General features: G+C 38.1%; 1 protein-coding gene across 1 annotated transcript in view; it reads left to right on the top strand.

Moving 5' to 3' along the window:
- rbm26 (RNA binding motif protein 26) overlaps nt 1-24022 on the top strand; it is a 199529-nt gene that overhangs the window by 155355 nt on the left and 20152 nt on the right. Inside the window, 2 exon segments of the mRNA XM_028799577.2 lie at nt 1507-1710; nt 2510-2596. Of these exon segments, the coding sequence (XP_028655410.1) occupies nt 1507-1710; nt 2510-2596 (291 nt within the window).

A 24022-nucleotide genomic window follows, 5' to 3' on the forward strand; every position in this document is an offset into this window, starting at 1 on the left:
TGTATTTCCTCATTCCACCACCAGGTTTCCTTTTCCTCCTTCCTCTTTCCAGATGTCACGCCAAACACCCTTTTTGCTGTCACCCTTACTACATCTGCTGTAGTTTCCCAGCTGTCTGGTAACTCTTCACTGCCACCCAGTGCCTGTCTCACCTCCTCCCTAAACTCAACCTTGCAGTCTTCCTTTTTCAACTTCCACCATTTGATCCTTAGCTCTGCCCTCACTCTCTTCCTCTTCTTAATCTCCAACGTCATCCTACAGACCACCATCTATGCTGCTTAACTACACTTTCCCCTGCCACCACTTTATAGTCTTCAATCTCCTTTAGATCGACTCTTCTGCATAGGATGTAATCGACCTGTGAGCATCTTCCTCCACTCTTGTACGTAACCCTATGTTCCTTTTTCCCTCCTTCTTAAAATACGTATTCACCACAGCCATGTCCATCCTTTTGGCAAAATCCACTATCCTCTGATCTTCTTCATTCCTCTCCTTGACACCATACCTACCCATCACTTCCTCGTCTCCACAGTTCCCTTCACCAACATGCCCATTGAAATCCGCTCCAATAATCACTTTCTGTCGCTTGGGTACACTGTTCATCACTTCATCCAACTAACTCCAAAAATCTTCTTTCTCACCCATTGCACACCCAACTTGCGGTGCATATGCACTAACAACATTCATCATCACACCTCCAGTTTCCAGCTTCATAATCATTACTCTGCCTGACACGATTTTCACCTACAAAACACTCTTAACATACTGTTCCTTCAGAATAACTCCTACTCCATTTCTCCTCCCATCCACACCATGATAGAACAATTTGAATCCACCTCCAATCCACCTGGCCTTACTCTAACCCTTCCATTTAGTCTCTTGCTTGCACAATATATCAGCCTTCCTTCTCTCCATTATATCTGCTAACTTTCTCTCCTTACCAGTCATACTGCCAACATTCAAAATTCCTACCCTCAGTTCCACTCTCTTTACTTTCCTCCTCTCCTCCTGCCTCCGGACATGTCTCCCCCCCTCTTCTTGTTCTTCTTCTTCTTCTTCTTCGGCCAACGATAGCCCAGTTTCCACCAGCATCCTGTTGGCTAACAGTACTGGTGGTAGTTGTTGTTAACCCAGGGCTCGACCGATCCGGTATGGAAATTTGTATTGTTATCCGCATATTGATTTGGCAAAATTTTACACTTGATGCCCTTCCTGATGTAACCCTCCCCATTTATCCGGGCTTGGGATTGGCACAAAGAAACACACTGGTTTGTGCATCCCCTGTGGCTAGGTTGTAATTGCTGACAAAATTAAGAGGATGAATTGAGATCTGCTCATTTTCAACAGAATGTGTCAAAACTCATTGGAAGATGCTTTACCCAAAGCATATTGTTAAAGCAGCATTATAGTTCCTTGAGGCCATGTACATTTATTTTAAACTAAATATATATAAAGCAATACGATATGTCTACTTTGTGCATGACTGTTTTTATCTGCCTTTTACAGGCTGCAAAAAGAGGAATCTTGTCCTCGGGACGTGGAAGAGGTACACACACAAGAGGAAGAGGTGTTTTAAGGAGTCGTGGCAGAGGAATTCGTGGAAGAGGACGTGGTGCTCCCGTTCATGCTGTTGTTGACCACCGGCCACGAGCTTTAGAAATTTCTGGTTTTACAGAAATAGACAGAGAAGACTTGCTTCCTCACTTTGCAGTAAGTGATTAATTTGTAACATTGTATACAAAATAATGTAATAATTTTGATTTCAAGGTGAATTTTATTTTTTTTGCCTTGAGGAGAACTTTTGCTAACTACATATATTTTAAGTACTGTAATTAGGTAACATTTTAATGTTTCTCTTATACCTGTTTTGCAATTGATCCATTTCTTTATATTTTTATCAATCAAGTTTCAGAATTAATGTTTAATGTACAAGTAATTTGTTAAACTTTTATAATATACAGGCCCTGCATGAAATGTGTGGAATTTAATATAAAAAAGGTTCCAAAATAGTGTCATGGTAAGAAAGATAAGTCTTGATGCTCCACTTTTCCCCAAGACTGCAGGTAGATCTCAGCTTCGTAATGGTTTGTGTAGATTTTTAGTATTTTCTCCCTTCCTCTGCTTGGGATCTTTTCTGGATATTCCAGTAGTCTTCTAGTTGCAGAAGGATGCTTGTTAGATTAAATGGAAACTATGCTTTGGTCCTGAATGAGCACGAGTGTATTGGAAGTAACCTTTGATTGACTGGTAATGTCATCCATGATTTGGTTCTTTCCTTACACCCAGTGCTCCTAGAACAGGCAATTGTACTTCAGGACCCTAAATTGGATGAAGTAGGCTAAGTTAAATAATTAAATGGATGGAAATTTTCCATTCAGTTCCAGACTTTGGATTAAACTAATGCATATGAGACAGAGGAACAGCAATTTAATTTAAATACATAAATTAATTTGAATATTTACCAAATTCAGATGACTGCTTTAATAATAATTTTGTTTTTTCATACCAGCAATTTGGGGAGATAGAAGACTGCCATATTGATGATTCTTTACTTTCTGCCATCTTAACATACAAAACAAGAGCTGAGGCTGAAGCTGTAAGTACACTATGTGTGCGTATGTGTGTGTATATATAATTAATATATATACTGTATATATGTGTGTGTGTATGTATATATATATATATATATATATATATATATATATATATATATATATATATATATATATATATAATATATATATATACAGTTGTGTTCAAAATAATAGCATTCTGACATCACTATCCTGATCAAATCACTGTTTTTGGTAGAAAGTATATTTGTACATGGCCAATAATTTACTAGTCAGTGTAGTAGAATAATAGAAAACCAACATACCCAACAGTCATGACATGCATGCTGCTGATTCTGTGTAGCTGAATCATTAATTGGAAGGAGTGTGTTCAAAGTAATAGCAGTGTGGAGTTCAGTTAGTGAGATCATTCATTCTGTGAAAAAACAGGTGTCAATTACGGCCTTATATAAAGAAGGAAGGCAGCAAATGTTGTACATGTTATAGTGCATTTCTCTCTGCAAATCTGAGTAAAATGCGTCATTCTAGACATTGTTCAGAAGAATAGCTTACTTTGATTAAAAAGTTGATTGGAGAGGGGAAAACATATAAAGTGCAGAAAATGATAGGCTGCTCAGCTAAAATTATCACAAATGCTTTAAAATGGCAACCAGAACCTGAAAGACGTGGAAGAAAACAGAAAACTACCATTCGAATGGATCAAAGAATAGCCAAGTTACCTGTGAGTACTGTGTGAGCCAAGCTATCGACAAGAAGCCCCCGCAATGTCCGATTGTTGAAAAAAAGACATGCTGAAGAGGTTACAATTTGCCAAAGAACACATTGACTGGCCTAAAGAGAAATGGCACAACATTTTGTGGACTGATGAAAGCAAGATTGATCTTTTTTTGTCTAGGGGCCCCAGACAGTTTGTCAGATGACCCCCAAACACTGAATGCAAGCCACAGTACACTATGAAGACAGTGAAGCAAGCATTATGATATGAGGATGTTTCTCATACTGTGGTGTCGGGCCTATTTATCGCATACCAGGGATCATGGATCAGCCACCAAATGTGGTACATTGCATTATGCTCAAAGATCCCCAGTTTGGTCTCATCTGTCCAGAGGAAATTGTTCCAGAAGTCTTGATGTTTGTTCAGATGCAGCTTTGCAAACCTAAGCTATGCCGCCATGTTCTTTTTAGAGAGAAGAGGCTTTTCTACTAGTAGCCCCTCCAAACAAGCCTTACTTGTTCAGCCTTTTTCTAATTGCATTGTCATGAACTTCAACATTTAACATGCTAACTGAAGCCTGTAAACTCAGAGATATACTATAGCTCCTGGGCTTTTTGCAGTTTCCGTGAGCTTTGTGCAGTCTGACATTGGGGTGAATTTGCTGGGAAGGCCACTCCTTATGTTTTACACTTGTGAATAATCTATCTCACTGTAGAATTATGGACTTCAAATTGTTTGTAAATGACCTTGTAGTAACCCTTTCCAGATTGATGGGCAGCAACAGTTGCTTCTCTGAGGTCATTGCTGATGTTTTTCCTCCTTGGCATTGTGTTAACACACACCTGAATGCTCCAGACCAGCAAACTACCAAAACCTCTTCTTTTATGTAGTTCGTCATACTTGCTGATGATCAGTTAACTAAGTTCATTTGATTTAGCAGCACACATACCCTCTTAATTCCTGTGTAATGTATGATGTGTTGTTGTTCTAAGGTTGTATGTACCTTCTGCTTTTTTAAGACCTGCCAAGGACCATTATGTCCTGGTACATAAAACCATAGAATTAAGAGGGTGTACTTTGTTTTTCATATGACTATATATGTATATTTACAGCATATGTGTAAATGTATATGTGTATAGATCCTCTTTAATAAAATCCCTGTGTGCGTCCATGTGTCTGTGTCTTCCGGTGAAGTGCGCATGCGCGTTCCAGTCTTTAATAAAGGACATCATTGCTTGGGAGAGTGCTGATTGGGTACTTGCGGCCACGCACATAAAATCCGTTGCTGGGGAGACGCTACACATACAATAATCAGCTCCACGCCAGCACAGATTAAAATACTTGCTGGGGAACTGCAAAGTACTTGCTGGAGAGACGCCACAGCAAGCTAAAATGAAGAGAGGCAGGATAGGAGATCTTCAAACAGACACAACATATCAATCAACAGCCACAGAGGAGAGGATAAATGTAATATTAATTATACTTACTGTATTGTCATATATAAGTTTCTATTTTATTTTTATTATTTTACTTTAGGCTTCTTGCATAAATATTTTTTGACAAAAAAAATTAAGACAAGAAACAGAATGAGGTCAAGGTCCCTTGCCATTTAATATAGACTGTTCCTACTAATGTTTATGCACTACTGTTCTAGCGCCTGTTATTGTAACGGGCTTAATGTCTCGTATGTATATAAAATATTGCTTAAAATATATAAAATAGCCAGTTTACTTATGAATTATCTGATCTCTGAACAATCCAACACTCTTTGTCTATTATGCTTGAAATGAAAATCGGGTTAATGCAGATTCAATAAAAATGGTCAAGTTCACTGTTGACGCCAATGTTATAAAGGTCATTTCAAATTATGATGTTTCTAAACATGAATAAGGTAATCAGTTTCTTCATTTTGTGTAGCATAAATAACCTGAAGCTGAATATCAAAAAAAAGCCATGCTGATGATTGACTTTAAATAGTGCACATTAGGACTTCCTTATATGCCTTAGTTCCCAGGTTTTAAAGGTTATGGAGGTTTAAGTTCTTAGACACCATCACGTGTTTGAGAAAAACTTATCCAGTAGTTCTGATGCTCAGATACTTGACAAACGTTAGTGCCACATGAAGCAATAATTTTTTTACTGGTCTTTTATTGAAACTGTCAGTGTTCCCACGCGTCCTGGAAAACCTGAAAATTTTGAGGGTTATTTTCCAGTCATTAAAATGACCTGGAAACTGATCGAAATGGCCAAATGTCCTGGAAGTAATCTTTCTTGTCCTGGAATTTTATTTCTGTTTTCGCTTTTTAATTTTTCTGTTTGAAACAGCTTGCTGTTCGTAAGTCTAGATATGATGACAGCTGAGCTAGGTCGTGGCCTCTGCTGCACAATGTCTCCACCTACTGAGACATGTATAGGCAATTATATTTATAAATGATTCTTTGACTGGTGGCTCATTTGATGGAGTATTGCCAAAGCCCCTCTTACAGCATTGCAGAAATGCTAGGATGCGATATGTCCAATACCTGAAAATGACAAGCAAAGAGAAGAGCTCCACTCTGAAATCAAAAAAGTGGCAGCAAAGAGACAGAAAATAATCACTAGCATTGAGGCAATGCAAGAAGAAGCAGATGCAATGGCAGAGAAGGCTGAGAGAAAACAGGACTTTACACTGCTCACAAAATCTAATGCCTATCGTAAAAGTGTTGCTGAAAAAAAGAAAGAGGTCATCGGTCTGGATGCAGTTTTATCAGACCTCAAGGAGCAACACCAGCATTGTTTCTAAACCTAGGCCTACACCAGATGCCTTTTTCATAGGTTACACTATAGTGACTTATAGATTGTTTTTTTTTCCAATATACTGGAGTTCAGGCTCTTATCCTTTGTTCCTAGTATTCTTTCTAGTTTAACCAAGTTTTCAATTCAGGAATTGATGGCAAGGCTATCATGATTTAAAATGGATGTATTTTGCTTCTTTTCCCACAAAGATAAGTTCTTTATTATAATCTTTGTCGTTGATTTATGCAAATTATACAGCTGCTGTATTCCCAGTAAAGCTACCAGTTGAAAGTTAACTCTGACTTTCTTTTGTCGCGTGCCAATTGTTGCATATATTAGTGTTATAGGCATCATACACATGATATAGGCAATAAATTGGCTTTATGCAGTTTTGTTTAATACAAACATTATACATAAATTTATTTGATACAAACAATGACATAATATGTTATATGCAAGTAACTTTTACTGAAATTAGGTCACTATGGTAGCCTATTTCATGGTGTCATCAACAGCTCTATACTGAACATTATGGAATTGCTCAGTATATGTCAGTGTTTGGATAGTTTTCCACAATCCAAGAGGCATTTATTTCTTTAAAAGAGTTTTGCAGTTTAAAACAGTGTGTAACAAAAAGAGGTCAAACAACTCCATTATACATCAGTGCATTAATTGGTGTTGCCTTTATGTAATTTAGCATATCGGTGACACTAAGTCCCTGCATAATCAAAGAGAAATTAAAATGGCGTTAAGCCTGCGACTAAAGTGTATGACTGTATGACCAGATCCTGTCATGAATTTCTGGAAAAAGCTCCTGGAAATGTCCTGGAAAATGATTCCTTAAAAAGAGTGGGAACCCTGAACTGTTTTGAATTCCTAATTTCTGTGTGCTGTGATTTTACTTCTTGCTGAACAAGAAACAGCTAGAGCTAGTTTGCCATATCCATAAGGTCATCCTCCTGTAGAGTCATTTTAAACTTAAGCTAGCAACATATTACACAACTTCTAGTTGTCGGAGATGTCAAACTTAACATCTGCAGTTGCCTTGAAGATGTCCGATTTCAAGGCTAAGAATTGCAGAGGATGATAAGTTACACAACTCAGCATAGTTTCATGTTTCCAATATATTGCAAGCTTGATGCATGCTGGCACCCTAAAATGTGCTGCCTGGTAACAGTGGCACTTGTACAAAGGGTTTTCAGCGAGGTCACCTGCAATCTTAGCTCTTTTATTTTCCTTTTTCAATTCTATCTTGGCACGACTAACGTAAGACATCAGGCAGATACAAATACTCATATGCCTTTTGTCTTTGGGGGTCACATTTTTTGCATTGTACTTCCCACTAGGCACTCATTGGTTGTCAGTTCTCATACACATAAGCCCACTCTTACAACTTAACACAATTTTAACACTTATCACTGTTTGATTTTGTTGGGGTAAGTAGCAAATTGGTCTGGTCTGACTAGGTCACTGAGGATGTCAAACTATGTGACATATGGTCACAGGTAAATGCTGCACCTGCTTCCAACTTGTTAATAAAGTTATGTCACTGAAGTCTGCAATGGTAAATCACTGGAAAATTCATGTAGTGTGATGGTATTACATGTTAAACCAGAAATCTATTAACCTCTTGTCTGACCCATCACTTGCTACTCCTCTTCCTTTAATGCTCATCCACCTGGTAGATGGCTAATGTCTCTTAAGACTAGAACTACCAGGTTTCAGGACCATACTTCCTCACAAACCATCAAATACATTAGCTTAGCATATTGATATCAGAAACTGTTGTACTATTTGATGAACATGTCTATAAGTTTGGTAAATTAATCAGAGTGGGCAATGAGCATAACACATTTCTATGTCATTTTATATTTAAGAAATTGGACGCTTACATACAGAAGCTATTTTGGAAGAAGTTAGTATACTCCATGATTCAATAGTTTGTTGTTTGTAGAAGAAAGGTTGTGCATACGATCATGTCACAACTGGCTTAGACCGTGGATTTTTTTGGCAGAGTATCAATGGGATAAATTATTTCGATTAATGCTTGGATGCTCAGTCACAGAGATGTATCTCAGTTTCCTCCTTAGTGGTAAAATACTCTCCCAGTTCAAATTCATTAGTTTAAGTTGTCTCTGGAACATTGGAAGCAACAAATTTTTACTTTTAAGAATTTATTCTGGCAACCCAAAATGCACAGATCTTTCATTATGTTTAACAGTTTATTTGGAATGGATTCACTTGACCCATAACCACTTCCTATAGTTTCTGGTATCTTATGAACTTTCATTATTGATTCTCCTTTATGATTCATCCACCATTACATTTTATTCTGTTGTCAGCATTGAAGAATGCACAGACCTTGAGTCATTTTTAAAAGATAGTCTGCCATGAAATAATTCTGTATCCCTTTTTTTTAACTTTAAAATATGGAGGGGACTGGTCCTGGTCCATGTTAACCAGGTAAAAGTGAAAATTTAAAGCTGTGTTTTTCTGTTAAATTTCTAAAACAGATGGGGACTATTTATGAAATAAACAGTGGAATAACTTGTTTATGTTAAGTTTTTAACATTGTTCATTAACTTTCATAAATCACTTGATCAGCAGCACCCTAGCTTTAATTACTTTAGTAATATATATGGAAGCAGTAGGGGTGTACTAATTTTATTTTCCCCACCTATGGCTTTAGAATTGTGAAATGAAAATATATAATGTGTATATACCTTTTTAGTATGATTTACATGAAAATTCATGGTGCAGTATCAAGAACCTATTTTAGCAGCAGAAAATGTAAATGTATTTACATTACCCACTGTAAGCGTCCATTTTAACATTTTTTTCGTATGTACTGACTGTTTCAAGTGGCATCACTTTCCATGAGTGTTCAATCTGGTGTGTGAAAGTTTGAAAATGCTTAGCCGTGTAAGATATGGTGAAGCAAGGTTATATTATTGGGTACATGACTCAAATAGAGCTGTAACAACTAATCAACATTATCAACAATGATTGATTATTAAAAACATTGGCAATGATCACTTTCATTGATTAGTTGATTACATCGTTAGGCTTAACACTAGAATTACCAGAGCCTATGAAAAAACTTGTAGATCCGTCCCACCTTAAATCGCTTCACACTTCTCCATCAGCATCTTTTGTCCTGTAAGTGTGTTGATAAGCAGCAAACAGCAAGCAGTCTGCTATCACATCCCCCACCGGCGCACAGTTTTCTCAGCTCAAATCTGTTTACCTGTGTGTCAGTAGCTTGGAGATGTATAGAGTGAGAAGTCAAGCAAAATGACACCTTTTATAAATACTATATCGTTATTTGGAACACATGCATTTCATGTGTGTTCCGTGCCTACAACGATCTATGTAAACGTATCGTTAAAACAGAAACGTTTTTCATGTTTTAGTAATAATTGACAAAATGTAGACATGAAGTGTATAATGTGTGAAGCCTGAATTCCAAATATCAAAGAAACACTTTCACAAAAGGTACAAATATAACAGAACAAATGTGCTTTTATTCAAAAATACTGTATAACTGCAGAAAAACAACCCGCATTTACCTGCGACATTGACACGCAATTGGAATGCGAGATTCGGTGGCGCAACGGTATCAGCTGCTGACTTGTAATCAAAGCTTCGCGGGTTTGATACCGGACGAGTCTGTTTTGAGAACAGAGCTGCTCGTATTCTTACTATTTTAGAATAAAAACATACATTTGATTCCAGTCTGTAACAGCCAGTGTAATTTATGATACTTGTAAAGGTTAGTTTTGTTTTTTTCTATTCTGTTATTCTCTCAGCCGCATTCACGTTCCCAACTCCCCGTGCACCAACCCCCCTGGGCTTTTGACACTGCTGTTTTCAAATAGACACACTATAACAGAGGTACACTCAACTCATGCTGACGATTCTACATCGGATCAAGAATGCACTTTTGCCATCGCTGTACTTTGTATATGTACATGGGAAGCTCTGCACTCGTGACTTTACGCTGTAGATCTGGCTCTTTCATACAAAGGATGGTGCATGTGCCCAAAACATTAACATTTATATGTTACATAAAAGCCAGATCCAATGTAGAACCATCGTCATGTAAGTAAATAACTCAAGGTAAATAACATTCGATTTACCTATTTACCTTTATTTATTTACTTACTTCCTACAGCATAAAGTCTCCAGTGCAGAGCTTCCCATGTACATATACAAAGTACAGCGATGGCAAAAGTTCATTCTTGATCCGATGTAGAACCCTAGTCATGTAAGTAAATAACTCAAGGTAAATAGGTAAATAACATTAGCTCTGGCTTTTATGTAAGTAACATATAAATGTTAATGTTTTGGGCACATGCACCGTCATTTGTATGTAAGAGCCAGATCTACAGCATAAAGTCACAAGTGAACTGCAGAGCTTCCTCTGTTTGATCGTCAAAGGCATGCTCACAAATTACACATGTAATGTCACGAAAAATACCTGCTAACACTTTAGTACGCAAGCAATGGTACAAGAATGCAGTTAGACTTTTTTTGGGCACATACACCATGCTAGTGTTTAGATCTGGAAGATTTAGCATTGGCAAAATAAATAACATGCGAGCTATAGCGCGTCTTTATGTGATCCAAATAAATAACATTTGAGCTATAGCTCGCTATAGCACGTCTTTAGTGATCCAAATAAATAACATTCGAGCTATAGCACGTCTTTATGTGATCCAAATAAATAACATTTGAGCTATAGTGCGTCTTTATGTGAAAACAGCAGTGTCAGATGGAAAGGGGGTGGGTAGGGTGGAATCGTGAACGAGACAGAAAATGAAACTGAACAAAAAATAAAAATAAAAAAAACAAAGCTAACCTTTACAAGTATCACACATTTACACCGGCTGTTACAGACTGACTGAGCGCATTTGTTCTGTTATATTTGTACCTGTTGTGAAAGTGTTTCTTTGATATTTGGACTTCAGGCTTCACACATTATAAACTTCATCTCTACATTTTGTCAATTATTACTAAAACATGAAAAACGTTTCTGTTTTGACGATGTGTTTACATAGATCGTTGTAGACACGGAACACACACGAAATGCATGTGTTCCAAATAACGATATACAGTTAGGTCCATAAATATTTGGACAGACAACTTTTTTCTAATTTTGGTTCAGTACATTACCACAGTGAATTTTAAATGAAACAACTCAGATGTAGTTGAAGTGTAGACTTACAGCCTTAATTCAGTGGGGTGAACAAAACAATTGAATTAAAATGTGAGGCAACTAAAGCATTTTTTTAACACAATCCCTTCATTTCAGGGGCTCAAAAGTAATTGGACAATTGACTCAAAGGCTATTTCATGGGCATGTGTGGGCAAGTCTGTCATGTCATTATCAATTAAGCAGATAAAAGGCCTGGAGTTGATTTGAGGTGTGGTGCTTGCATGTGGAAGATTTTGCTGTGAACAGACAACATGCGGTTGAAGGAGCTCTTCATGCAGGTGAAAGAAGCCATCCTTAAGCTGCGAAAACAGAAAAAACCCATCCAAGAAATTGCTACAATATTACGAGTGGCAAAATCTACAGTTTGGTGCATGCAGAGAAACAAAGTAAGCACTGGTGAACTCAGCAATGCAAAAAGACCTGGACGTCCACAGAAGACAACAGTGGTGGATGATTACAGAATCATTTCCATGGTGAAGAGAAACCCCTTCACAACAGCCAACCAAGTGAACAACTCTCTCCAGGCGGTAGGCGTATCGATATCCAAGTCTACCATAAAGAGAAGACTGCATGAAAGAAAATACAGAGGGTGCACTGCAAGGTGCAAGCCTCGCATAAGCCTCAAGAATAGAAAGGCTAGATTGGACTTTGCTAAAAAAATAAATAAATAAATAAAACATCTAAAAAAGCCAGCACAGTTCTGGAAAAACATTCTTTGGACAGATGAAATCAAGATCAACCTCTACCAGAATGATGGCAAGAAAAAAGTATGGAGAAGGCATGGAACAGCTCATTATCCAAAGCATACCACATCATCTGTAAACACGGTGGAGGCAGTGTGATGGCTTGGGCGTGCATGGCCGCCAGTGGCACTGGGACACCAGTGTTTATTGATGATGTGACAAAGGACAGAAGCAACCGAATGAATTCTGAGGTGTTCAGAAACATACTGTCTGCTCAAATCCACCTAAATGCAGTCAAATTGATTGGGTGGCATTTCATGATACAGATGGACAATGACCCAAAACATACAGCCAAAGCAACCCAGGAGTTTATTAAAGCAAAGAAGTTCTTGAATGGCCAAGTCAGTCACCTGATCTTAATCCAATTGAGCATGCATTTCACTTGTTGAAGACTAAACTTTGGACAGAAAGGCCCACAAACAAACAGCAACTGAAAGCCGCTGCAGTAAAGGCCTGCCAGAGCATTAAAAAGGAGGAAACGCAGCATCTGGTGATGTCCATGAGTTCAAGACTTCAGGCTGTCATTGCCAGCAAAGGGTTTTCAACCAAGTATTAGAAATGAACATTTTATTTCCAGTTATTTAATTTGTCCAATTACTTTTTGAGCCCCTGAAAATGAAGGGATTGTATTAAAAAAATGCTTTAGTTGCCTCACATTTTTATGCAATCATTTTGTTCACCCCACTGAATTAAAGCTGAAAGTCTGCACTTGAACTGCATCTGAGTTGTTTCATTTAAAATTCATTGTGGCAAACCAAAATTAAAAAAAAGTTGTCTCTGTCCAAATATTTATGGACCTAACTGTAGTATTTATAAAAGGTGTCATTTTGATTGACTTTTCACTCTATACAACTCCAAGCAACTGGCACGCAGGTAAACCGATTTGAGCTGAGAAAACTGTGCGGCAGTGGGGGATGCGATTGTAGGCTGCTTGCTGCTTATCAACACATTTACAGGACAAAAGGCGCTGATGGAGAAGTGTGAAGCGATTTAAGGTGGGACGGATCTACGAGTTTTTCCGTAGGCTGTGGTAATTCTAGTGTTAATACATTGTGGCACGCAATTGTGTCACTACTTCTGTCAGCTGGGAACACATTTGAAAACAGTAAGCCAGTGGCAGAAAAGACAGTGTGACCTAAGACTTTCAAAGTTTGGGAGCACTTTACTCTGAATGCAGAAAAAAAAGGTGGGTGAGATGCAAAGTGTGTAGGTCTGACTTCATATGGCACAAGAGCATATCGGAGATGCACAAACATTTGAACAAGAAACTTACCATTACTGGCTCAGTGGAGGAGTAAAACTTGCTGTCATCCTAGTAAGCTGAATGTCACTTCAGCGTTATGTGATATAGGTATGTGAACACAATATTTGCTAGGCTAGGCTTAATGATATGACTTTCGGTTTGAAGTGAAGAATAATTCCAGTCATAGTCCAGCCCTCTACAATGCACGAGCAATTTAAACACTAGCACATGTGACAGAGTTCTGTGATAAGTAACTAAAAATATGTGCCACTAGCTAGTACATATTCACATTTTCACTTGCCATATTTTTTTTTTTTTATGTCCTGGTCACACTGCTAAAATTATGGTGCTGCATTACAAGCTTGCATTACGTTAGTGTGTGTGCTTACAAAAAAATGGCTGCAAAGAAACTTACTGTAAGTACCAGTCCAAGCAGAAAACTTTTTTTTCAGTCTTGTGTGCAAATTAAATTGAAAATTCAACAATTGCAGCAGTGAATCCAACAGCACATAAACCACGACTGAAAGTCTTATCTCTTATTCAGAGTCAAAAGGTAGGAGCGGGGTGGAAAAATGAAAATTCCAGACTAGTTGGCTATCGGATTTCAACTGGCTTTTATACAGTTTGGAGGAAGACATGATTAATGTGCAAGTTCTGCTGCAGCATGCCTAGTTTAGCCAGTAAAACAGATTTTGCAGCAGGTTCACAGTTTCAGACATGAAAATCTAACAGTACACTCCTGATAGTCATGATAGGGCAACAAAGTTTTTTGTGGTGGAATGTTCTGGTAGTCAGATATTTACATGTTTTGCCAGTAGAGCTTCTCTTTCACAGAAAGTGTCATGGGGGGGGTAAGCTACATGGTTAATTTTGAAGTGTGTGCTTAGTGTGATTCTGAATATATAAGCCAAACTGCAAGTTTTAGTTTATTGAAAACTGTTGTGTTTTTAAGGAAAGTGTATACGTGCATCGCACACCCAGGGCAAGAAGTTCAACTGTTTTATTTCTATTTATTACTGTTTATTTTTAATTCATCTATATATATAAAATCCCTATGTGCGTCCAGGTGTCCGTGTGTGGGTGTCTTCTGGTGAAGTGCGCATGCACGGGGCATGGTGCTATGCGCGATATTACTGTCAGAGAAAGTTAGAGGCGTTTTACGGAAATACAAACCAGTATTACTGCGAGAGGAAATTAAAGGTACACAATACAGTGACGCATGTTACAGCCACATACAAGTCAGTATTACTGTCAGAGGAGATTAAAGGCATATTACCGACGTGCACGCCTGTATTACCGCCAGAGAAAATTAAAGGTATATTACGGACGTACAAGCCAGCGGACGTACAAGACGGTATCCTTCAATAAGGGCGCGCACAGGCATCCTTCAATAAGGGTGCGCACAAAAAGGCGAGCCTCCAAAGGACGACCTCAATTGGGCGCAGCGAATAAAGGCGCTCGTAAATAAAGATCTGCACCTGTTGCTCTTCACATATTCCAGAGCCATTTGAACTAAATTATCTACGCGCCCTTATTGAATAGAGCCGTACAAGACAGTATTACTGTCACAGAAAAAAAAAGACAAGACACACAATACACGGCGGCAGCCCACAAAGAACGGTCAGCTCAGCAAGTAAACATCAACAAAAGAAAGGCTGAAAGAAAAGAAAAATACGACCAACAAAAAGAATGAGGTCAAAGTCCCTTGCCATTTAATATAGACTGTTCCTACTAATGTTTATGCACTATTGTTCTAGCGCCCGTTATTGTAACGGGCTAAATGACTATTATATAAATGTATAAAATTTCTGAAAAATTTATACAAATCTGTTTATTTGGTGTAAAGTTCCATTTCATGAACTTTGTGTTTAATTTCAAATTAATTTTTTTAAACCACTAATCAATTAATCAATAAAATAACCAGATTAATCAGTTGTCAGAATCATTATTTGCAGCCCTAAACACAAGTAATAAATTACACAGTGAGTTACCAGAATTCTTTTTATCTTATGTTTTTGTGGACCTTTATCTTAAATCATTTAAAGGTTTATTAGTAGTGTTACAGTTGACTTCAGTGTGCATGAATTAAAGTGATAATTTACTCACAAAAAATAATTTTGTCAGTGGTTTTGCATCAATTATGTCAAATGTGGTACTGAAGTCTTGAACTCAGTATTTTTAAATGGCTCCTTTCTTAACATCTTAAACACATCTTTCTTAACACCTGATAAAAACTGTAATGTTTCTTACTCTAAACTCTGCTAAAGTAGTGCTATGAAAATAATTGTCAATTTACAGTCGCGTGAGGTGGTGTCATTGATTATGTCTTTTCATTAGAGTATTACAGTTTCATAAAATTATTTATTGTTTTTTTTTTTTTTTTTGCAAAATTATGCACTTCCAGTCTGGTTATTTCCTGTGGCTTATTATTTTCCTATCACGTGATGTGGTAGTGGCTGGAGAGAATTCATATTGAAATTAAATAATTTCAAGTTTGCCTCTTTAAAAAGCATTTGAATTTCTGTACTGAATTGCAGGTATCATGACTGTTATTTAAAATGCTACATTGTTTAACAAATTTACAATCACATCATTATTTCAAAGTAAAAAAGACTATCATTACACTCATTTTATCCTATTATGGAATTATTTCATAAACATTTTTTTTTTCATTGAGAACACAATGTTACACAGTCAACTGAGCTGGTACATGCCTCATCCATTAACATTTTTAATAACATTCGTTTATTACGTATCTCTCTTCTTTGGTTTCATCAATCAACTTTGGATATTATTCGATAAATTTGAACACAACATCTATCTGTTGCATTTGATAAATGTACCTCTTTCACAGATTCTACAACATTATTTACCAATTTATCACTAGCTGACTCCAACAAAATGTTTATAAGAAACTTTTTTTTTTTTTAAATACCTTTCCGCATCAGTGAAGACTTTATTGTGCTTAGCCAATATCCATATAGCTTCTTGGGAAGCACTTGTTGCTCATTCTTGTTGAGTTAGTGAATGTATGAGTATCTTCCTGCTGTGATAATAGATTGTTTTCAAAGCCTTGGTTTTCCAGTGCCAGGAACAATGTGTTGGATAAGATTCCTTGAAAGTACTGTGCTTCCTTTCCATTTCATGATAGCAACTGTTTCTTTGCAGATCAGACAAGTTGACATCATTTTAAAATAATGCCATAAAGTCATACTTTTAAGCTTATTGTCATTGAAATGACTACCTCAGTTCCTCTTAAGACATTTTAACAGACATTTTTGCTAGACAACTTATTTTGATAAAACTAACTTACAAACTGAGTTTTGAAAGAACTTCTTGGCTAAAGTTTATGTGATTGGTGGGGATGCTCCAATCAGTCTTTTTTTTTTTGTTTTGTTTTGTTTTGTTTTTTTGTGCCGATATCTGTCACTGATTTCGTGTTGCTAGAATTAGCTGATTACAATACCGATTTGAGTTTTTTTTTCTTTATCCTTATCCTATTAGATTTTTAAAAATACTTTTACACTAAGCTCCTGGAAAACCAGCAATGTAGATTCCCTATGTTCTGTTTTAAAGCAACATTTATGTAATTAAACTGCAGACCACAAGTTTTAACAGTTGTTTTTTTATTAACGAAATGAAATGTCATAAAACATTCATAAAATGCTTAAGAAGATAAAAGGCTAACATGCTTAACAAGTTTTCATTTAATATAAAAATACATATATTTGTCTGTCTTTATAGAGCTAGCAAGCCCATTTGTTTACTAGCCAGTGGGGGTAAATTCTTCAGTTTCTGTTCTTTTTAAAATTAAAAATGTAAGATGCTGTACTAAACATAAGCTTGCTCACTATTCACATTCAGGCATGGAGTGTCCATTATATTAAAGAACAAAATGAAAAGGTCTAAACTCATTAACTCTTTTAGGGCTATTTTTTGTTTCTTTTCTCCCAGGGCATATATTTTTCCAAAAATTAACTTTTTTTAAAAAGAACACAAAGCAATGGTTTAACATATCAAATCAACAAAAATATTTTTGACAAATGTTACTGTCTTGCATGTTGTATGAGCCTGCATATTATATGATTTCACATACATGTTACACAGCAAAGTCCTGCAAAGTATGACATCACTCAAAGCAGCCATTTGCATGCATTGCCTCATTGCACTTCTTACAATATATGTTGCACTGGTGCCTCCTTTTAAATTGTCTGTTGCTGCACTTTCTCACATATATTGTTAGTGTGTACTGTAGAGAGACAAGTCACCTGTATGACATCGTGCCATGCCACTGCCACCAAGTTTTCTGCCCGCATGGAAACCATATTATCACCTCTTCATCATCAGCCTGTCTGTCTGGCTTCAACTGTGAAGGCATGTGTCTCTTGTTCACCCTCACTTTGCCACAAGCTCCAATTCCCCTGCTGTGTAGCTCCATGAACAATTCTGGTCATGAATAAAAATTGTCCATGTACACAACATGACCCAAATGTTCATAGCCCCGAAGCAGCTCCAGCACTACCTGACTTATCAAGGGACAGTTTTCTCTTTGAAAGAAATACTTTCCTGTATATGTAATTACTTTCAGGCAGAAACCAATGTTTGCTTCTGCCAGTACAAAATCCTTTATGCCATACTTTGTGGGCTTGTCTGGCATATATTGGCGGAAAAAAACGGTGTCCCTTGTATTTTATCATAGATTCATCTACAGACAAATCATGGCCAGGCTGATAAAATTGTTTATATGTTGGTTCCACAATATCCAGCAGGGGTCTGAACTTTATACATGGGGTTATAGCCTGGCTCACCCCTTGGGATTTGCTTCTGGTTATCACAGAAGTGAATAAAACTTTGCAGCAGCATGTACCTATCACGCGGCATAACCTGTCCAAAGTCACCAGGGGACAAAGCACATTTGGACCAATGCTCCCTGAAGTTATATCACCATTCTAGTCCCATCTCTATTTGTAATGCCACAAAGCCATTCATCTCATCTTTTGTTGTGGGTTTCCACTTTGAAAAACGAGAATAATAATGCATTTTTTTTATAGCGCCTTTCCCATGCTCAAGGCACTTCACAGAGTTTAAAAACAGAACAGCAGGGTATACAGTATATAGCAATGTACTAAAGAGTAAGATAGGCTTTTATTTTTTTCTCTGAATTTACTGACAACATAATTGATGGTCTAGCACACACACACACACACACGCACAGGTTACATGAGCAACTTGACATAGAGGTAATCTGAGAGAAGGGTAATAAAGTAAAGTAGAGCTAAAAGCATTCCTGAACAGATGAGGTTTGAGTTGTTTTTTAAAAGAATTCATGGAGTCAGCTGATCTAATTAATTTCTGTAGGTTATTCAAGAGTCCGGGCGCAGTACAGCTGAAGGCCCTGTCTCCCATGGAGTGTAGATGGTACAACAAGATTGCCAGAATCAGAGGACCCTTAGTGGGTGGACAGGCACATAGTGATGGAGAAGGTCACTGTTGTAGTTTGGCGCAAGGTCGTTTAAGGCTTTGTAGGTTATTAGTAGAATTTTATATTCAATTCTTTACGACACAGGGAGCCAGTGAAGGCGAAGCAGGATGGGTGTTATGTGCTCGCTGCTGCTGGTCTGTGTAAAGACTCTTGCAGCCGAGTTTTGAATAAGCTGGAGCTGTGATATAAGATTAGAAGGGGCACCTGCCAGTAGGGAATTACAATAATCGATGCGGGATGTGATGAAAGCATGGACAAGTTTCTCAGCGTTAGAAAAGGAGAGGAAGGAGTGAACATGTAATATGTTACTGAGGTGAAAGTAAGAATGTTTCTTAATATGATTTATGTGGGTGGAATAAGAAAGGGAGGAATCAAAAATGACAACAAGATTCTTTACAGTAGAGGCAGGTCTGATGAGATCACCGCCAAGATTGACTGGGAAGGAGCTCATTTTATTACGTTGCACTTTAGTCCCAATTTGCAGGAGTTCAGTTTTGTTGCAATTTAATTTTAAAGAGTTCTGCTCCATCCTGGTTTTAATCTCACTGAGGCAAGTTGTGAGCTGAGAAAGCTCTGATGAAGTTCCACTTTTAACATTGAAATAGAGTTGAGTGTCATCTGCATAAAAATGATAACCCAGTCCAAAGCTATGAATAATATGGCCAAAGGGAAGCATATAAATACAGAAAAGCAGAGGAACGAGGACAGAGCCCTGAGGAACTCCTTTGAATGACTGGCGCTGTGCTGGACCTGCTGTTGCCAAGACTAACAAACACTGGCTATCGGTCAGATAGGACTTGAACCACTGGAGAGCAGTGCCAGAGATACCCAGCATGTTCTCCATTCTGGATAGTAGAATGTCATGTCTGACAGTGTCAAATGCTGCACTGAGGTCTAACAGAATTAATATGCTGGTTTGTCCAGAGTCGTCTGCCATAAGCAAATCATTGGTTACCCGTAGCAGAGCAGTTTCAAAGCTGTGCTGTGCTCTGAAACCAGATTGAAAGGGTTCCATCAGATTATTAGAAGTTGAGTATTTGGTGAGTTGGGAAGCTACAACATGCTCAAGAACTTGTGACAGAAAAGGTAAGTGGGAAATAGGCCAAAAATTAAGATGATATCAGCATCAAGACCAGACTTTTTTAACATTGGGTTTACTGAAGCGGTTTTAAAAGTGAGCGGCACAAAGCCAGTGTCAAGGGATGAGTTTATTATTGTTGTAATAGTCGGGATTATGACATAAAGGGCAGGATTTAAGTAGTATGCTGGGGATGGGGTCTAGTACACAAGTAGTCAGCCTCATCTTACAAAGCAGGGGCCTCATGTATAAATGGTGCGTACGCACAGAAATGTTGCGTACGAACATTTCCACGCTCAAATCGCGATGTATAAAACCTAAACTTGGCGTAAAGCCACGCACATTTCCATGGTACCTCATCCCTTGGCGTACGCAATTTCTCCACTCGGTTTTTGCAGACTGGCGGCACCCCAGCGTCAAAGTAGTGCTACTGTTCCTGTGTGATCACCCTTCCTTTCTTAGATCCACATTCCTGACATGGCTTTATAAATACACTGAAACTAACTGCATATTGTTTATTAGTGTAATGCATCTGATTGTAATTAACCTGCAGCAATATAATGGTCCAGGGAATAGCCATAGTATTCCAAATACCATAACTGCTTTAGCGTTGTAACTCTCACTGCATCTTCTTCTTCTTTCAGCTGCTCCCGTTAAGGGTTGCCACAGCAGATCATCTTTTTCCATATTACTCTCACTGCACCACTCAGAGTATTTATATCACTGTATCTGAGTGGGGAATCACAGCAGCTGATCGGAAAGAGAATTATCGGTACACAGCATGAAGCAGACACTGCCTGAGCCACGGCAGAACGCTTCAGAGACTTCCCTGTACGGACTTCATGGTTTAGAAAAAGTTTCATCCCAAGAACTATAAATGCACTCAATCAGTCCATCAAGTGCACCTTGTAGAACTGTTTGTACTTATAAGTACAATCACCTCACTGTAAACTTGCACTACAGTTATAATATTGCACAACCTGCGCCACTTTATGAAGCGCGTATTTACATATGATGACGAAATCATTTTTAAGATGAAATGCTGCAAAATATGTTGATTATATTATACAGATAAAAACTTTAACTTCATTTAAATAATCTTTATTGTTAATAATTAAACATGTGAGGACACGGTGCCGCAGCGCTAGCTAGTTCAGGGATTGTTCCCGCATTGCGTTGTATTCTTGCTGGTGCTGACGCAACACTGGAAGGATACACGGATATAATTATTTAAACATGTACTACGAAGATATTTCAATGTTCCTTAAAAGTTTTGAAGAATCAGCGTTTTAAGCTTACAGATGGCTTCACGTCTATATATCTGATTGTGTGGCGATTGGGTTTTTGGAGAAAGAAAAGTAAGGACAGGAATTGGAGGTTAGTACGTTTGAAAGAGACAGTACTTCTGTAATAAATTATTTCATCGAAGGTCGCGCATGGCGCCGCAAGCCTCTTGCGTGAGACATGAACAAGCACTGCGCTACCGTGTTCCCATGTTTAATAACATGCTTTCATTCCTATCATCATGAAAAAGATATCACGTATACATCTCAGTATTTTAATTATTCAGAGAGCTGTAATATCACGAATGTAATGGATTATGTGTCCTATAGGAGAAAGAGAAAGCCCGTTTAAGAAGCAGGTAGTGATTCACACATGTAGAGCACATAGAAGATCAAATACAGAACAAAGCATTGCCACTTTAGTTACAATGGGATTTGAGAAACTGGTAAATTAAAAGATTTTAAGATGAAGTTTATGTTCTACTTTAATGGCAAAATAAACTACGTGATTAAAGTGGAAATTTCGAGATTAAAGTTGACATTTCGTGCTTTTTTCCCACTGTGTACCTATTTTTTTTCTCTGTACCCTAATAAGCTTTCATATGACACTTAGATGGTGGGCTACGACTTGCCTTTTCACGGCGACTTTGATATGCGATTTCTTTTTTATTTCGGGCACTGTGCGACTTCCTTTTGTTGATTATACCACTGTTTAAACCAACAAATAGTACGTTTTTCCTTTGCCTCCACTTGGTATTCACTGAAATTCTTATATTTTCCCCCGTGCTTTTCCCATTGTCTTTTCTCAGAAGGCTATTTATATCAATTTGCATTTTCAAAGAGGCGTAATTCTGGGAGGAGTTGGGGCGGGACAGAAGGCGCGTGCATGTGCGTTACTTTTCACGCTGATCGGGATTTATGTAGTGGAAGAACGTGAAAGTTTGCGTACGTACAGATTCCTGCATCTGGATTTTTCTGTGCGTACGCACATTCCCGCTTTTGTGCTAACACCATGTTATAATGTGAGTTCTACGCACGGCGTTATACATGAGGCCCCAGGTCATTAACAAAAGCTGATGTGACTGTTGAGAACTTAGAGAAGGAGCTGGATGGAGTGGGAAAACAGGAAGAGATATAAACAGATGATGTATTTGTTAGTTGGATTATTTAGATCTTTAATTTTGTTACGGAAAAAGTGGAGGAATTTCTCAGACTTCAGTAGAAGAGGTGGTTTTGCTATATGCAGGTTGGAGTAGTTTATTAACTACAGAGAACAAAACCCTTGGGTTATTGTGGCCATTTTCTATTCTCCCATAATGGGTGTTCTTGGCAGCAGTTAGTGCTTCTCTGTAGGCTTTTTGGTGGTCAGAGAGAGCCTGGATGTGCACAGTGAGGCCAGATTTACGTAACATTCTCTCACGGCGTCGGCCTGCTGTTTTCATAGATCGCAATTCTGAATTATACCAAGGAGCTGAATGCTTAAAGGAAACCACCTTATGCTTTGAAGGAGCTGTTTTATCTTATGCTGAATGAAGGGCTGTGTTATAGTGGTCCACAAGACTATCTAGTGTTAATGGAATAGGCGAAGACCGTAAAAGATCAGAAATGGATCCAGAAAGGATCGAGGGGCAGATATTTTTAAGGTTTCGGAAAGAAATTTGTCATTTACAGGTGAGAGGAGGGAAAGGTAATGAGACAGTGAAAAGCACTGCTTTATGGTCATAGTCCCAAATCAGTGCTGTAAGTGTTGGCAACAGATAGTCCAGATGTACAGATCACATCCAATATATGGCCACCAGAGTGGGTGGGAAAATCAACATGTTGTGTCAAGTCAAAACAGTCCAGTAAGGATAGGACTTCATTTCTCAGTTTTGATGTGGGGATGTCAATATGAATGTTGAAATCACCAAGAAGAATGACTCTCTGGGAAAAGGAACTTACAGTAAGTGGGTTAATAGTTCAGTCAGATCAGATAAGAAGGATGCATTGTATTTTGGAGGATGATAAAGAACAATGAGTAAGACAGGACCTGATTCCATTATTAATAATAATAATTCATTACATTTATATAGCGCTTTTCTCAGTACTCAAAGCGCTATCCACACAGGGAGGAACCGGGAAGCGAACCCACAATCTTCCACAGTCTCCTTACTGCAAAGCAGCAGCGCTACCACTGCGCCACCTTAGTTTAAGAGCCAGACACTCGAAAGACAATGGACAATCAATTGGGATTCTTTTGATATTTAACTCGACTCTGACAATTACTGCAAGTCCTCTGCCTTGTCTTGAGCAACGAGGCTCTGTGAGGAAAGTGTAGCCAGGTGGTGTCACCTCCGTGAGAGACGTAAATTAATTTGGTTTTTGCCAAGTGTCCGTTAAACACAGCATATCAAGTTTGGTGTCAATGATGAATTCTGACAGCACCAATGCTTTGCCATTAAGAGATCTCAAATTAAACAATGCAATGTTAGTTAATGAGGCTTCTTTTTCCACAGAGCCGTGGCCGAAGTTTATTTTCACATACTGTAAATTTGGCACATTTGGATGGCATATTCCTGAGCAAATGCTGCCTGTAATCTTTTCATTCGCAGCCCGGCGGTGGCAGTGACCTGACCCGCGATGTACATATTTCCGGCACCGCAAAATACCGTGGTCTTTTAGGATATTCCAGTCAGACCATTTGCTCTGGACAAACAGTTTAATATGAAGGAGTTTGTTGTGAGAATATTTTAGCATGATACTGAGCAATACTTATCTGATATCAGTGGAAAAGCAGCACAGCGGAGCTGGTGAGATGGGCGGTTGCGGTGGAGCAGATGAGTGGCAATAGCAAAGCAGCAGAAAGCATAGCCGGAGGAGGTAACAGGATTTGGAGGTTCCAACATACAGCCACACAAAAGTAACGCTGGGTA

This window comes from Erpetoichthys calabaricus, chromosome 4 (genome assembly GCF_900747795.2).
Source record: "Erpetoichthys calabaricus chromosome 4, fErpCal1.3, whole genome shotgun sequence".
NCBI lineage: Eukaryota > Metazoa > Chordata > Cladistia > Polypteriformes > Polypteridae > Erpetoichthys > Erpetoichthys calabaricus.